The sequence below is a fragment of the Ananas comosus genome, linkage group 3 (assembly GCF_001540865.1).
Source record: "Ananas comosus cultivar F153 linkage group 3, ASM154086v1, whole genome shotgun sequence".
Classification (NCBI taxonomy): Eukaryota; Viridiplantae; Streptophyta; class Magnoliopsida; order Poales; family Bromeliaceae; genus Ananas; species Ananas comosus.
The window spans coordinates 15,025,316-15,042,021 of NC_033623.1; the positions used below are offsets into that span (position 1 = coordinate 15,025,316).

A 16,706-nucleotide genomic window follows, 5' to 3' on the forward strand; every position below is an offset into this window, starting at 1 on the left:
AAACCGACCCGATTAAATAATAAGAGCGTTAATCCGAGTACTAGTCGGGGTTATGCATGGGGCCCACGTGTTTTAGGGCATTAATCCTAATCCTAGTCGAACTAGTTATGGGGTCCACGTGAATGGGTTAATCCGTTCGGTCGGAGAAAGTCTACACTACAGATCACATTATTTGTACACAATTAATTATACCTTTTCTTTTTAAAATGTACAATAAAGATGTTTTATTAAAAAAATATTATGCGGTAGATGAACTTCCAGAAAAATAATTTCGTTAGTTGGAAAAATTACGTCACCTTATATCACTTTCATAATTTTAACTTTGTTGCTCGATAGATGGACTTATTATATGTCCCGGTGACAGCGTGGTAGATGTGATTTTTTTATAAAAAATATTTTTTTAATAAAAGACCAAATTTTATTTAAAATTGAAATGCCATTTATAATCTGAAATACAATAGATAGAAAGTTTACATTCCTTATGGTTTTGCAAAAGTTTTATGAGACCGGCATTGGTGATCTATTTAATTACTAGTTGTTTTTAGCACAAATGACAAAAGATTTAATGTTTAATATACGAGATTTAAAATTCAAAATATAATTATTTTATATTTTTAATTAATTTTTTAAAAAATAAACGAAATGCTGCTTTTCCTAAAAAAAATGCCAGAAAATCAGCTGCATAGTTAGTTGTTCAATTTACATGTTTTAACATAAAATGGAAAATATATTATTTATAGTCCCAAAAATATAAGCAATATGAGCTTTTCAAAAACTACGGTGGATCAAATCTTCTACTAGATTCAACAATTTTGAGCAATCCGATTCTAATTGAACTCAAATAAATCTTCTCCGAGTTGTCTCATTTGAAACCTCCAATGCCGCTTTAAACTATACCTCCAATGCATTGTGGCCGTTTCTCATTGAGCCTTCAGCAACTAAAGTATTATACTCACAAGGTCTAGCCTCTCTCAGATTATTTTGCGTTAAAATAGAGTGAACTACATCATGAATTTTTTACTTTGGAAACGTTTTAATTTTCATACTTAGTCCCAAGTATATATTAGTTGCTATAATCAAGTATTTTATCTCAAAAAAATTCGGTGACTCAAGTGGTAATTGCGATATGATGCATGCTAATTAGCACAAAGAGAAGTCCTGTTATATGAGAACTTTTTTCGGAGTTAACAATATTTTTAACAGAAAAAACTTAATTAAGATAATAATAATAATAATTATAATTATTAATATGAAGTGGCAATTTATTAAAAATAAAAACAAGGACTGAAATTAAAAAGCCATGGAAGTCGGGAACTGGCACGTGCGTTTCGAAGATTGGAACGTGGAATGGCACGTGCCTTTTTAACCGTTAGTGCGTGTACCCTTCGCCGCAAGTACGAGCGTCGCGTCTCCTCCCCTGCCTATAAAAGGCCCAGCGACGAGTGCTCCTGTTCATTTCGCGAGCAGAGAGAAAACGTTGTCTGCTGCGAGTAATGGAAGGCGAAGGTGGAGGTGGAGATCGGTGGGAGCCTCCACAGGGCGAGAGAAGTAAGATCTCTCCTCTCTCTCCCCTTCTTCTCCTCCTCCTCTCCTCCTCCTCTCCTTATCTTTCTCTTTCCAGAGTCGTCTTCTCCGTCGTACTTGTTTCCGATCTTGCATTTGAACGCAAGAACTGGAGGGAATCTAGGGCTTCCATCCGATCTAGGGTTTCTTCGATCTATTGTTCATCTCTAGATCTCTTCTTGAGATTATATAGTGAAGGGCCGTTATGATCGTTGATATCTCGATGTCGTGTTTAATAAGGGGAAATCAGCTTCGATCGAACAAAGAAACCCTACGATCGGGGAAATCAGTTTCGATCGAACAAAGAAACCCTACAATCGTTGATCTCCTGATCCTCTCTTTATTGTAATCGGTTTCAATTCGCACTAGAATTCTAATGTTGTGTTTAACTTTTTATGTTGTTTCAATTTAGCGTGGAACGACTGCAATGATCGTTGATCTTTCAACGCCTAGTTTTGGATGATCAAATCCGTTTCAATCCAGCTTAGCGTTTATACGTTTAATGACCTATGGAGGTGATGAAATTGATTTCGATCCTGTTGCATAGCTTATGTTTAGGTCCTTTTTTAAGACAAGCTTAAAAGCGCTGGAAACCGCTGCAACGATCTCTGATCTCTTGCTCCCTCGTTTTGGATGGTGAAATCTTGCTTGCTTCCTTGTTTGTTTTCGTCCACGAAGTTGCCAAATCTCCATTGAAGAGCTGATGCTGTGTATTTCTATACTAGCTGGTCATTGTATCTTCTGATGATGTATGTACACAACAACAATTCATAAACAATTGCACGCTTCAGGTAATAAACATTACCCTCGAATCAATTTTGAGAGGGTGGTGGCTCAAAATCATTTTGGTTTTCTTGTATTACAAGTTCCTGTTGACAGTACAACTTTGATGTCTATCAAAGGTCCTGTTAATTATAGGCGTGTGCAATGGCAGATATGGCGATGGCAGGTATTTTGTGGGAGTGAGTGTGACATTTATCTTATGCTATCTCTATATTCATTATCTTTCTAGTTATTCATATGCTATTTGTTTTAATGAATCTTTTATGTGTGTTAAAGTTTTATAACAGAAACCGTATTCATGCATCAATTAGTGTGACAATTCATTAGCAGAGTGTATCAATGATTCTATATTAGATACCTATCCTTACCACTCATCACTGTCATCATTGTACATATTGACTAGCCAGAATTGATCGATGAAATACCTAAAAACTTTCAAATTGTTAGCTAAGATGAGTTTGAATAATAAGCTATAAAGTCAATACTTGAGAAGTATTCATGAATACATAGGAGTGAATACGTGGGAGAAGGGTGTATCATAACTCTTGATCTTTAAATCAAAAGACTGAATGTCTAAATTATCTATTGTTTTGTGTGCGCTAAATTTGGACGATGATATTTTAGTCAATTGTCGAATGGATTGCAGTTAGTAATTTTGTTGCTCATCATTTCTAGGTTTGATTGCTCCTTTGTCTTTTTCTGCAGGTGTTAATTTTGATTTCAGCAACGGAGCTGCTGATTCCCTTTCAGAGAGCTGCTGCTGCTGCGTATATTCTAAACAAGCTAATTTCCTTTCTTATATTCTTCCTAGGATGTTGATATGTATAAAATTGCAATTCAAGAACAGTTGCACCATCCAGGTAATAAACATCACCCTAAAGTGTACATGTTCTTTCATTTGCAAGAGATGGGTAGCACAGTTAGGAGGACTGTTTGTTTTGAAGTGGTGCTGATGGTTCTTGCGTGAATGTGTACCAGGACTTTGACTTGTGGCTTTTTGCTGATTATTAAGATAAGGGGCTTAATAGATTTAGGCATATTACCTTCAAAAGAATGATGTTATTTATGTCTAAACTCTATATTTTGTCACTTAGATCACCTAGGTACATCAAAATGGAAGAGTTTTTCTGTTTGTGCTTCCATACCAACATTAAATTGTTTGACTATATCTAATTGTAATTCAGAACACATATTGTCTTGATTCTCTTGAAGGACTTGATATACGGCTGTCACAGGGACCCAATTTCCTTAAAATGCCCCTGTTGCAGGAAATCATAGAATTGTACTTCATAACTAGTATGACCTTAACCTTAGATAGCATTTATTCCAAATAGCTAGCTGTCGCTCTCTGTTTCTCTCTTTTTTGGGATCCATCATCTGTGTCAACTATATAGGAAATATATAATATTGGTTAGATGACAACATCATTAGATGTCGATTTCCAAGGTTTTTAGTAGGCTGATGGTCTTCTATGCCTCAAGTGACACCACTCCTCACGACTAGGGATCTTGAGTTGTAATTGTGAGCAGGAAGGTTCAGGCTTCTCCACATTAATTTCACTGTAATTAAATATAGATGTCTGACTAGTCTTTTATTTACATCTCTCTACGCATATTGAATTATTCTTGTGTTATGGGCTTGAGGCTGAGGGTTTTAATTGTGCATAATTAGCAGGTAACGTGCTGTGTGCACGTCTGTTGCGGTCGAATAGGATTTGGGATACATTTCAAGAGGCCATCCTATATATTGACTCAGATTATTGGGGTTTTTTTTCTACTGTAGAATCTCTCCTACTTGTCTGTAGCTATCTCTTAGTCACAATGATCTTTGGATTGGTTATTTTTGCTCGTAAGCTTCATTTTTGGACCCTTAGAATGAATCTTCCGACTAGTGATTGATTTTCACATGCCCCTGGTTAATGATTCAAACTAATATGCTAATAATTTTTGCCTGTTCTTTGAGCTTTGATATCGACACCCATGGATTTCAGGTGCTGACGATCTGCCGTCTGTGCCGGCTGTGCTGTGCTGCACTGTGCCAGTGTCAGTGCCTAACTGATTTGTACAATGCCCATATTGCGATTATCGCTGATGCTGCTCTATGCGGCTTGATGCATCTTGATACCGCATTTAAAACGTTGTGCGGTGCCTTAGAGTGTTGTGATTTACCCTTTGCTGCTGCCGATCGCTGCGCCATCACACTGCCCGTTGCCTCCGCCATATTTATCACCTTGCCCCGCTGTACCATAACGGGAAAAAAAACTTGTACCAGGGAAAGGTGAAGAGATTGATTGGAAACCTAATCTCAAAAGTAGGTTCTTTTTTTTTTTTAACTTTTGGATTGCAGGCTTAAATGAAACCTCACTAGAATGGGGCTTATACAGACATGGCTTCAAAATGAAGTCTTGATATCAGGCACAATCTGACCCATTAAGTGTTCTTCTCGGCTATCAGCCTCTGCGTCGTCAAAGCCCTAAAATCAGATTACTTCACATTGCTGTTGAGATTCCATATTGGGATTTGACATTTGCGTCTATTTCGAGATTTGCCGCCCTTGACCAGCCAGAGCACTGTCAGCATTTCCGCTGCTTCTGAGCAGCATGTCCCACATGCCCACACATCTGCGCTGCAATGTGAGGTGCTGAGCCATGCCAACCAGAGCTCAGCATGGCCTACTTGAGTTTTAACGTAGCCTTGCTCACTATGTCTCTTGGTTTGATGGTGAAAATCCCCTCCTAATAGTTCTAGATGAACATAATACTATGGGTGCGTTTGGTTCGCGCTATCTTTTAAAAATTCCTAGTAATCCAATGGGAATAAAAAAATATGACGGTGATTGGTTAAACGCATTAAGTAATCTAGTTGGTAATATTAGATTCACTTGGGAATAAGATTCACCCCAAAGTACTAATCTCATTCCCTTGAGGGAGGGTGTGTATCCTCATATTAATGAATTGGGGTAATCATAATATGTCTAATCTCTTTCTTTCTTCTTATCCGCCGGCTAATTGATATTATTTTTCTTTACACTCCAACCTTATATCTCTCTCTAAACTTATTTTTCTCTCTAAAATTCAACTTTTTTTTCTCTCTCTAAACTAAGCTTTCTCTCTCTCTCTTTTTCTAAAATTTCAACTCTCTCACTCCCTCTAATTTCGACTATATTTTTCTTTCTATTTTTTTAATTATGCTCTCTCTCTCTAACTTATACTCTCTCTCCCTTTTTTCTAAAAAGATGTTGAAACTTTTGGTAACATTATCTAAAATTAATTAAATAAATAAATTAATTAATTGTATATTTTTTGTAATATTAAATAACATGGCTAATTAATATTACCGTGCGAACCAAACACAGGAATTCCACATTCTTAGTAATAGGATGAATAGGAATAAGATTCTCGGATATCTTTTATTTCTAGTAATCTTTTATAATGCGAACCAAACGCACCCTATAAGTTATCCTTCAGTCAATACAGGTGCTTGCCACTAATAGTCTGGTTATTTAAATCTGATACAATTATACTATGATTTTTCTGCATTGAAGGATCCCACTAGGTACATATTCCTTGAAGGTACTGAAAGAAGACCAGAAAGGGCATCATCTACCAGGTATTATGCTTCAACACAATTTGATTGCACTGATACATAAACAATTTCTCCTGATTCCAATGATTTGGATTTTCCTTTGAACATGGATTTTGACCACAGTGATCTTAAGTCTAGGGTTCTTCTTATGACTATGATAAGCTAATCAGGTCTCTAAAGTAATGTCAACCGCCAGCTGCAGTGATGATCCTTTTCTCCCAATGCGAAACAAAATGAACAAAACTATGCGAAACAACCATAATCTCGTTCATCTTACATAGAATCGGTATCTCTGCCCTGTGCAGAAAAACTATGACGAAGCAGGTTTGTATTCTTGCTTAGCTCACATACTGACAGTACTTCCATTTGCTGGAATGTATTATTGATGGACACCTATTTAACCTCCAAGCATGCTATAACTAGTCTTACAAGATTTTACTTGAAGTACTGATTCATTTTGTTTTGTTTGTGATTCTTAGATTTACCATCATTCATACTCTGCCGGTGGACTATCACAAAAGGTTTAACTGTCTAAGTTTGAGAGATATTCCAATTATTATATTGTTGTGAAATACTGATTTTCATGCATTTTTTTCTTTTTCCCCCATTTTACTGCTTAGGTTCTAAGTTCTAGCACATGTGAATGGCAAAGTGGTAAGACAAAAAATGCATGACTGGAAGATCAAAATGGGTATCAATGTACGAGGTAGTACACCGTGTCACAATCTGAGCTTGTTCTACATTCGGTACTTCAAGAATGGTAAGTCAGTAGTCAGTCATTTATAAATACTTGTTCCATAAAATGTGATACTATTATTTATCTGCATTAACATGTATTCAAGTGTCTCACTTTTTTCTAGTTATCAAAGAATAAGCAAAGAAGGGTAGAAGGACACTAATCTATGGTATTAGCTACAGTGGCAATTGTGAGTTATACATTAAAAAATAACTACATACACTGTTGCAAGGATTTAAATGCCCATCGGCACGGGCCGTATCGTGCCAACAAAATATCGGTACGATGTAACTCCCGTGTCGATGGCACAGCTTAAAACTCTCCATTCTTTAAATTAGTAAGTATTTTCTTCAGTAAAGTTCAAAAAAATTGATAAAAATACATAATAAATAGTTAGAATATTTTGTTGCTAAAGAAAATAAATATTTTATACTATTCTGCGTCAGTATAGATGAATTTTTTGTGACCGGCATGCATCGTGCCGTACCATGTTGGCAAGTTTCTGGCACGACTCTGTGCCACGGCAATTAAATCCTTGCACTGTTGCACAGTAGTTCAATTTAAAATCAAGTTAGATTCTTTGTATGCCTATGTTGATTTTAAATGATAAATCAATAACAAATCAAGCAACAAAACTATGTAGTAATATATGAATTAGTTTCTATTTTCTAATGGGAATTCTATCCTATTAGTTCAGTTTGATAGTTACTTAGAACTATTTCTATATCATAATATTAAACAGCAGATAAATAAAGATATAACACGCGTGCAAAATTAGAAGATTTATTAATTTTTTGGGCACAATTCAATTAAGTAATGTCGTTATGGAAACTTATTTCACATGTGGGTTGTTTGTTTCACAGTTTGTAATATTCGGGGAATCCTCCATATTTTCTACTCAAAATATTCAAATCGTCACTCTTCAACTCTAGTTGGGAAATTGTAAGAGGTGTGGGTGAAGTTGTGAAATCATCATAGGTTCCCCACTAGTAGGAATATTACAAGGGTTAGTAGGTTTCGCCATTCCCATACTTGATAGGAATCATAAGCTCTATCAAGTTCTAACACCTTCCCAACTCATGTGGTGCAGTTAGTTGGTCAACAAACTAGCCATTCCAAGTATAAAATATATAACATTCCTGCAATGCTATCGACCGGTAAAACGAGCGAGCCCTCAAGAATATATCCAAGTCTTATGTACAAAATTCCCAGGTATTCTCCTGATATTTCACTTCAAGGATAGTTTATTGTGTGTTTTGGCTACTTCAATGAAGGGGCTTTAACTTATAAACTCTTGTTCATTATGTCTCGAGAGTTGCCTTGGAAAATTCAGGTTTATTACGATATTTTTATTTTAAATATAGTTACCTTGATTCTTCTATTCATCAGCTGGAATGGATTGCTACAAATTGTATTTGATGCTTTCTGCATTAGGTAATACATATGTTTACCTTTATTTTATTCTATATAGTAATGATATTTTTTTCCTAATAAGAAAACTTTAATAATGATCCTTCCACTCATAGTGTCACCCTGACATGGTGCCCTTGGGGTTGTCTCGTGCATGCTGATTTTTTAAGGCACTGAGGTTCAGGATGGCGGACAATACAATACATTATCTCACGACTGAAGAGAAAGAGAAGAGAGATCCAGAGATGGTCGAGTTGTAATCATATCAGACTCGGATTGAGCCAGGTGAGACTCGTAACATTTGACCAGGTGGTACAACTTTTCTGAATCATAACTACTCTTACTAATAACTGAAGAGAACAAGAGAAGAGAGAGCCAGAGATGATCGAGTTCTCATCAGATCAGGCTCAGATTGAGCTAGGTGAGACTTGTAACCTTTGATCAGGCTATACAATTACTTATCTCAATACTTTATCCAAGATTTCACCTCATTCAGAATCTTTTAAGTTTTGACTTTTAAATCACCTAGCACCAATTATATTTCCTCAAAAGTTTTGTTTATTCGGATGGAAATTGAGACTTTAGCGTCAATTGATGTCCAACACGTGGAAACTTATCTATTGGGTCTTTGATGGAAAGATCTTGATTGAAACAACTAAAAAAATCTGTTCAAAATCTGATTGCAAAAATTAGAATGTTGGGTGCTAGGATAAAAACTCGAGGCTAAAAACACCAGTCACAGATAGGCCTAAATACTGTTGAAATCATCTCTAGCAATGTTATCTAATTCCTGTGGAATAGGGTTTGATGCGGTTTTGTTTAGGTCCTATATATTTTTCGTTGCAACTTGTGAAATTACCAAATTTAAACAAGGTCTATTGGTAAAATTAATGGACAGATTTTATGTTTGACTCATAATTTTTCTTTCTGAGGAATTTGCTATTCCATTTAAAGCAATGCAACCTATACACCCAAAAAGTGGTGTGAGATTCACACTCTCCCATCCAAGGGTTTGTGCTGTAAGTAGCATTTCTCTTCTATTTATTGCATTGCAGTGTATATTTGCACCTATTTTTATTCCCATGCTTCAAAGTACTGTTAGAAGATTTGTGCCTATTATTTTGATTTTTCTTTATTTTTGGTTCTAGTCTCTGGTTCTTAGAGGTTTTAAAGTTTGCAGATTGTTCCAAAAAATTGAAGTTTGATAGAGATATTCGAGCTATTATTATTGTTGCACTATCCTGATTTCATCAAAGCTTTTTATTGTTTTTAATTTTTCTGCTTATGATCTAATTCATGCAAATATAAATTGTAAAAATTAAAGGTACACTCCTGCTGAATCACTGAGTCTGCATTTAGTTCTGTTGCTCCTCCTCACTATTTATACAACACTATCTTCACTAGCTTAAATCAAACGCCAATTTTCTCAAATTCAAACATTAGTTACATATGCTTCTATATTATCATTCTGTATTATCTGTTAGTTCTTGTAACAAGGAAGTAAGAGTTTAGTTAGTTGATGCAGTTTCTTCTTGATCCTTGTTATTTGTCTGCTTTTTGTTCTATGTTTTTTGCTCCTAATCCTTACAATCACCCCTGCCTGTTATTCTAAAGGTATAATGTTTGGATAGGCTGCAACTGAAATGTAATGCCTGTAGAAAAGGAGGTGAGTCGTCATTTGGAGGTTTCCGAAGTGGTGAATCATCATTTCGAGGTTTCCTTTTAAGTTTTTAGCTTGCCTTTTCTCCTTTCTGAAGTCCATTTGGAGGTTTCCTTTTAATTTTTTAGCTTGTGCATATACTTTTCTTGATGGTATTAGTAAGTACATATATCAGTACGTGAACAGTTGCAGTCTGCTGGCGGTTGACAACTAAACATCACCCTGGAATTTGATGCTCTCTCCCCCCCCCTCCCTGTAATGCCACTTACCTCATCTTAAAAACTAGCAGAGCTAGGACCGACATTCATAGAGGATGCAATATACGATACCTTAGGATTAAACAAATACCTTAGGATTAAACAAATAATAAAGCTAAATCTTCCTATCCATAAAAATGTGGTCGTTTCCTTTGATTTGGGTTCGAATATTTTTATAATAATGCAAGGGTTATGGTCTAGAGGCTTTTAGTTCGAAGGAGTATTTCATTTATTCTTTTGCAAGGATCTCTCAGGCTATAACTAGGTGCTTCTATCTTAGAAGAGCATTCAAAGGCAGATCTAATAATGGCTTTTAATGGTTGTATTTTGGTTAAAGCAAGCATGTCTTAACAGAGCATACAAAGACAGATCTAGTAATAGCAGGTATGGTTGTATTTTGGTTAGAGCAAGAATGTCATTATCTGTTGTGCCATCTCTAAATTCATTCCCTATTAATTATTCATACTTATTCTGCCAATCGTAGAGTAGTTTATATAGAATGTAAAATTATATACAGAATATGATTTATGGTTGAAGTATATTTTGGTCTCAAGCATGTAAGAATGCATATCTTAATCTAACCCCTTAGTTTCTGGGACACTACAACTTACTGTTGTTTTATTCTAAATGCCCTTGTAATTGGATGACTTGTCTTATATCATGTGAAAACATTGTATTTGCCACGTATTATTTGGATTGGGATTTATTCTTGGTCCTCCATAACTTCTGTATTTTTCGATTTTCTGACCCGCTTTGTTTTCTTTACTTGGGGGGCCCTTACTAAAAACAATTTTCAAGTATTCCTCTTTTCTTAGTGTAATCATAGCATGCTCTGAGAGGTAAAAGCTGATTGATCAATGTAAGAAGATGGAGGTGACACAAACTTCCTAATTCAGGGAGCCCTCTTTAGCCCTCACCAGATTTTACATCTGGATTCTTCGCCTTTCCAATGATGGATCCACCTGGTTGTCAATGATCTCCTGGGGACCTATTCGTACTAATTTCATTGACAGCCTGTAACTATTGTTCATCTTGCTGTTTCCTTCTATTTTCTTCCTGCTTGTTTCCTCATATAGGCATCACTGCACCACTCTGCGCACACATAGGTTATAGGTGTGAGGTAGAGTAAATGATGTTACACAGAAAGCCTTCGTTGGCGTAGGGCCCATTCATACCACGATTATTACTCGAGATCAGAAATAAAAACAAAGGATGGGAACATGTACTCTCCAGTACAGGTGCTCTGGTGCTTCTTTCAATGTCCATGTGAAGAGTTTTGTAGTATTAGATGAATGGAATGACGTGGTATATACTTTTCACCAAAGGCAAACAGAGATGTATTGACTTAATGCTTTAGTGCCTTCCTCACGCGCTTTGGGTTGAAGATAAGAAGTATATGATGTAAAATTATAATTTATATAATAAATAATTTAATAAAAAAATAATATAATTATATTTTTATATAATTAAAATTTAATTTAAAATAACTAAATTATTTTAAATTATAGTAATATAACAATAAAATTAGAAAGTAAAAAAATATTAATACTTAGATTAATCAATTTTTATCATATTTTAATTATACAAACTAAATAAAAAAAATATTAAAATTTAACTAATTAATTTTTATCATATTTTAAATATGCCAACTGAATAAAAAAATAATTAGTAGCATAATTAAATATATTTAAATATAATTATTTTTATCTACCATATTTATTTTATTATTTTTCTTCATCTTTCTTCACCATAATTGACTTCGGCGAAGGACCACACCGTGCCGGTGCGGCACGTACCGTGCCCCCTAAGAAAGGAGCACGGTACGGGGGGGTCTCGGACCCCCCATGCCGCACGAGACAAAGCGGAACGCGTTAGGGTGTCGCGGCACTGTGCAGTGCTGCAGCTTTGGTTTTTTTTTTTTTTTTTTTTTTTTTTTTTTTTTTTTTTTTTTTTTTTTTTTTTTTTTTTTTTTGCTTTTTTCTTTTTTCTTTTGTTCTCCGGCGTATCGAGTTCCCCCCGGGCCACCTATATTTTTTTTTTTTTCACTTTGTTGTCTTTTTTTCAACTTTTTTTTTTACTTTTTGATGGATGCCTTTTTTTAAACTTTTTATTTATTAATAGAGGAGCAAAATATTTTGTCAAAAATTGTCGCACCGCGAAATTTTCGGTGAATTAAGGGAATAAAAATCGATCTCCTAAACAAATTTTGATCAGATATTTTTAAAAAGAATAAAAGAACAAAAAAATATTGATGTAATATCGGGAATATCTGACTTTTTCACAAATACCAGCAATACTTATATCAAAATTGTCAATTAAATATTATATCTGCAGATGACAATACGCCATATGATCAAGCGCGATGATCTATGTCGAATTAAGCAGTCATCTCTATGTAAAGATGTAAATTTAAATAATTATTGTACTTGTGAATTTTATTATTGTATTTTAATTTCTATTCTATATCAGGTATAGTTGTATTTTACTTACAAATTACATGTATATTAATTGATGAGTATAGTAAGATATACATAATAAATATTCATAATTATTTATTTAAACTTTTCAAAATAATATTATAAGAGTTTATTGGAACTAAAAAACTGAAATAAGTTTGTGTCAAAACGTGCCAGTAGAAGGTCATACGTATCTATCGGCACGCAAGTGTGCCACGTATCGGCACGCAAGCGTGCCTGTGCCGTACCGTGTCAGGGACATAACGGCACACCCCCATGCCACGGCACTTTAAATCTTGACTTCGGTCCACGATGGGCCAAAGTCGATTACGCCGTTTTAGATTAAATCGAGTTTCGACCGTAATTTTTTGAAAGTATCGTTTATGGTGAAAATGACTTTCCCCCTCTCAACTTTTACCTCATTTCCACCCAAACGAATGTACCCTTATAGTCACCAGCCTCAGAAAGGTGAACAATATCCAGATGAATGATTAGAGATATCTCAAATTGTCCATGATGATTGAATTGATGACCTCTGTAATTTTGTTTATCCTTCATTTTTTTTTTTCTGTTTTTGTTGGCTACTTTAGGAGAATTTCTTCATTATTCGTGCAATTGTGCATCTATAACACCAGTTATTATGGAACAACATGATGCTGATGTAGTTGTAGTTAAGCATGTCCCAGAATGGCTGCTAATCTGTTCCTTTTTATACAATAAAATTTGTAAGACCAGCTAGAACTGTAAATTTGGTGCTGATGTAGTTAAGCATGTCTCAGAATGGCTGCTAATTTGTTTCTTTTTATACAATAAAATTTGTGAGACCAGCAAGAACTGTAAATTTTACTTTGTAGGACTACAGAAAAGTTTTGAGAAGCTCTGTAGATATTGTATGCGTTTTCACTTATATAAGAGGAGCAATCACCGAAAGGTTCTGTAACTAAATATGCATTTCGTATCTGTGGTGCTATACTAGAATATTTATTTACATTTTCCTCTTTATGGGCTACATAATAATAGCTCATTGTTTCTGTGCAAACACAGTAATTAAATTTTGCAGCTTAGCAGTTCTTGTTTCTGAAATTTTTATCTATATAATCAATCAAGCACAACCGTCGAAAACATTGCAGCCACATGATATGTTTCATTTAAATTGCAGGAGGTATTTGGCAACACAGGGAAGTTATTTTGTATTTATTTGTGGTCCTATGTACATGTACATCACTCACGATTCCCATTCAAGAAACAATTCTCATTTCTCACAAGGGAATTGAAAGTAGAGGGTGGGCTACTTGGACCCTAATTAAGGCGAGCATCACATTCGAACAGCTAGAAGGTGCCGACAATTACTGGATGCTTACTTTTGCAATTTATGCGGGCAAGTTTTTTTTTTTTTTTTTTGAGAGAGATAGATAGCACGCTACCTGCTTCGTTTATTTCATTTGGAAATAAACTTAGCTGTAAATGTGAATCAACTAGAATTCGAATTTGAGTCTCGAGTACCAACCACCGAGTCGTTTGCCACTTGCTTTAGGGACGGTCGGTATGCGGGCAAGTATTTTAACTTATCTCTTTTGTTTAGTACATACTACAGACGGCATTAGATAAGCAAACAGGCTGTGAGGCGTGCGACCACTCTCCCGAAGGTTACTCTGGTAAGCACCTTTCTTTACATGAAAATTTTGCAGCCTTTAGAAAGCCAGTAATGAAATGAAATTTCATATACACGAGTTTTTGGTGAGAAATTATTGACTGGACCAGTCTACTACCACGTCAGCACATGGACCTCCAGCTAAAAAAAATCCCCTTTGTCCCGTTCCCTAATTGCCATTCAGTGAATTCCGGTCTTTTCAATATGTCAAATTTACTTTCTTTTAAAGTGGTAGACATCGAAAAGGAGTGACGAGATTAAGGGTGAATTTTTGGGTGGTTCGCGGTCAGCCAAGTCCTCCTTCTATAATTTCTCATTGCTTACTGACTAGGCTGTTTGGTTATATGAGTTTCAATTGGTGCATCGTATTATTAAATTTAGGTGGGCTTGGACGTATCAATATGCTGCTAGTTACTTTTGAGTGTTCTTGTTAGAATTAGATTAACAACACCCAACGATAAATAACTTCAGTGAAGGTCCGACACAGATGTTTCCTCTCAGATTAACTTTGTGGTACGAATTATCCGTAACGTACTCACGCACTGTTACAGTAGGGAAGAGCACCTACTTTGTACGACCGTCCTTGGTATTAGAAAACGCGTTCCGTGACAAATGATTTGAGTTAGGTAGTGCATGCTTTTCTCCTTGCCCTCATAATATGAAACATTGTCATTCTTTTCCGAAGTTGAAGATCCGAGCCAAATTGGTTCTTTGACTTTTGTGGGCCCATTGGATTCACTAATGGGTTTAAAATGAGCAGTTCTTTATGCATAGTGATTCTCTCTATTTATCTCTATCTACTCTCTGAGTGACCGAGCCTGCTGCTTCTACTTCGCATTCTTAGTCGTGCACAAGCAGACTCTTAAGCATGATCTGTCGGCCGACAACGAGAGTAGTATTTTAAAAGTCTTTTAGTTTTGTCACGATTGAATCGAGTTTCTAAAATTCAAAATTTTGGCCATAAGGTCCTTTAGGGTGTGTTTGGATTGTCGGAAAATGGCTCCAAAAAAAATGAAAAAAATTTTCTACTGTTTGGTTGCTTGTAAATTTTTTTTTCAAAAAATTTATTTTACATATTTTGGGAAAACGAAGGGTTTTCGTTTTCCGCTCCAAGCGAGCAGAAAACAAAAAGCTTGCTATGAAAAAATCGCGGCGCACGACAAACTTGCTGTTGGAGCACGCGGTCCACGAGGTGGACTTCACCTCGTGGACCACGTGAGGGAGAGTCGACGTGACCTGTGAACTCTCTTCCTCATTCATTATGTGTTATATATATATATATATGATTTTTTATATAAATATATTATTATATAATATTATATTTATATATATAATTATTTATTTTATAGTACTAAATATAATGTAGTATTATGTAATATATTTATTATAATTTTAAATATATTTAATTTATATGTAAAAATTATAATAATAATATATATAGTATATTAATTATTATATAATAATAATATATATAATAAAAATATATTATATAGGTTTTTATCTATTTTTTCTTGTCTTTCAACCAAACAACAATCATCGAAAATTACTTTTTTTTTCCTACAAATTAAATACTACACCATGTAAAATATTTTTTCCACGAAAATTTTTTTTTCATCGAAAATTTTTTTTTGCAGTTCTACGTGAAACCGAATAGGCCCTTAGCTCTGGTAGCCTTACCGTCAAATCAGTACCCCCAGTATTATTCTGGCACGTGGGGTGTAGCAGCTAGGCCACGCGGTAGATCCATGCTTTTCGCATCTTCTACAGGAGGAAAAAAGAAAAGAACTTACGGTAGTTCATTGCTTTGAATGACGAATATGGGGATAAAAATCTGACCTCATTACTAATAGAGTCCATTACATTTTTGGGCGACACAAAAAAAAATTTAAAAATTCTCAGGTCAAAGTTCATGAGTCATTACCGTTTTTCGTCAACAAAAAAAGTCTTGTGCCGGCCAATTTAGTGCAATTGGCTAAAGACTTGATGGTTTGTATCTAAGTTTTTAAATTTGAGTCTAGTTGTTTCACATTTTTGGCCGAGTTTATTTCTAAAGAATGAACTGAGCAAGTAGTATGCTAAATAGTCTCTAAAAGAACACAAAACAGAAAAGGCCTTTCGAGTTATTAAGGTTGTCACTAGCTTGGTGTTCGCATATACTGTAGGAGGGTGTTTGGATTGGGTACAAAAGAGGGATAAGGCTTTATCCCCCCCTCTTATACCCAAATAATAATTTGGACGGACGAAAACTATAGTTCCCACTTATAGAGAGAGAGAGATATTTTTGTTTTAATTTAGAATTTAAATTTTTAAAATTTGTTATTTCAAAATTAAAGTTTATAATTTAAAATTCTAAATTTTAAAGTTTAAATTTTAATTTTGATATTTTAAATTTTTTAAATTTAAAAAGTGATATTTTATATTTTTCAAATTTAAATTTGATCTCAAATTTAAAATTTAAAATTTAAAATTATAAATGTAAAATTTAAAAATTTAAATTCAAATATGATGAGAAGGGTAATATCATTATTTTTTATTTATACCTATTCATTATTTTTCTTATTTCATCTTATCTATTCAAATATTATTTTTTTTATTTTCGAGAGCAA

At 34.7% G+C, this 16,706-nt stretch overlaps 1 protein-coding gene across 36 annotated transcripts; it reads left to right on the plus strand.

Moving 5' to 3' along the window:
* On the plus strand, positions 1,444–13,823 carry LOC109707467. Of its 36 annotated transcripts, none has more exons than XR_002215518.1 (9): positions 1,444–5,066; positions 5,890–6,451; positions 6,551–6,690; positions 7,530–7,672; positions 7,757–7,878; positions 8,031–8,100; positions 8,193–8,497; positions 9,691–9,790; positions 13,609–13,823. XR_002215518.1 is itself a non-coding variant. In XM_020228731.1 (3 exons), the coding sequence occupies exons 1-3, from the start codon at positions 2,315–2,317 to the stop codon at positions 4,625–4,627; spliced, it is 657 nt and encodes a 218-aa protein (XP_020084320.1). In that variant the 5' UTR covers positions 1,444–2,314; the 3' UTR covers positions 4,628–5,212. The 36 variants fall into 36 exon arrangements, 1 of the variants encoding a protein (XP_020084320.1); XR_002215523.1 differs by having other exon boundaries at positions 9,708–9,790; XR_002215528.1 differs by lacking the exon at positions 9,691–9,790 and having other exon boundaries at positions 8,193–8,361; positions 8,433–8,497.

Coding starts and splice junctions, on each gene's coding strand:
- LOC109707467 (XM_020228731.1), top strand. CDS start 2,315: ATGTACACAACAACAATTCATAAACAATTGCACGCTTCAGGTAATAAA. Junction 2,526..3,051: donor ATGGCAGGTATTTTGTGGGA/GTGAGTGTGACA, acceptor CTTTTTCTGCAG/GTGTTAATTTTGATTTCAGC. Junction 3,207..4,336: donor AGAACAGTTGCACCATCCAG/GTAATAAACATC, acceptor CATGGATTTCAG/GTGCTGACGATCTGCCGTCT.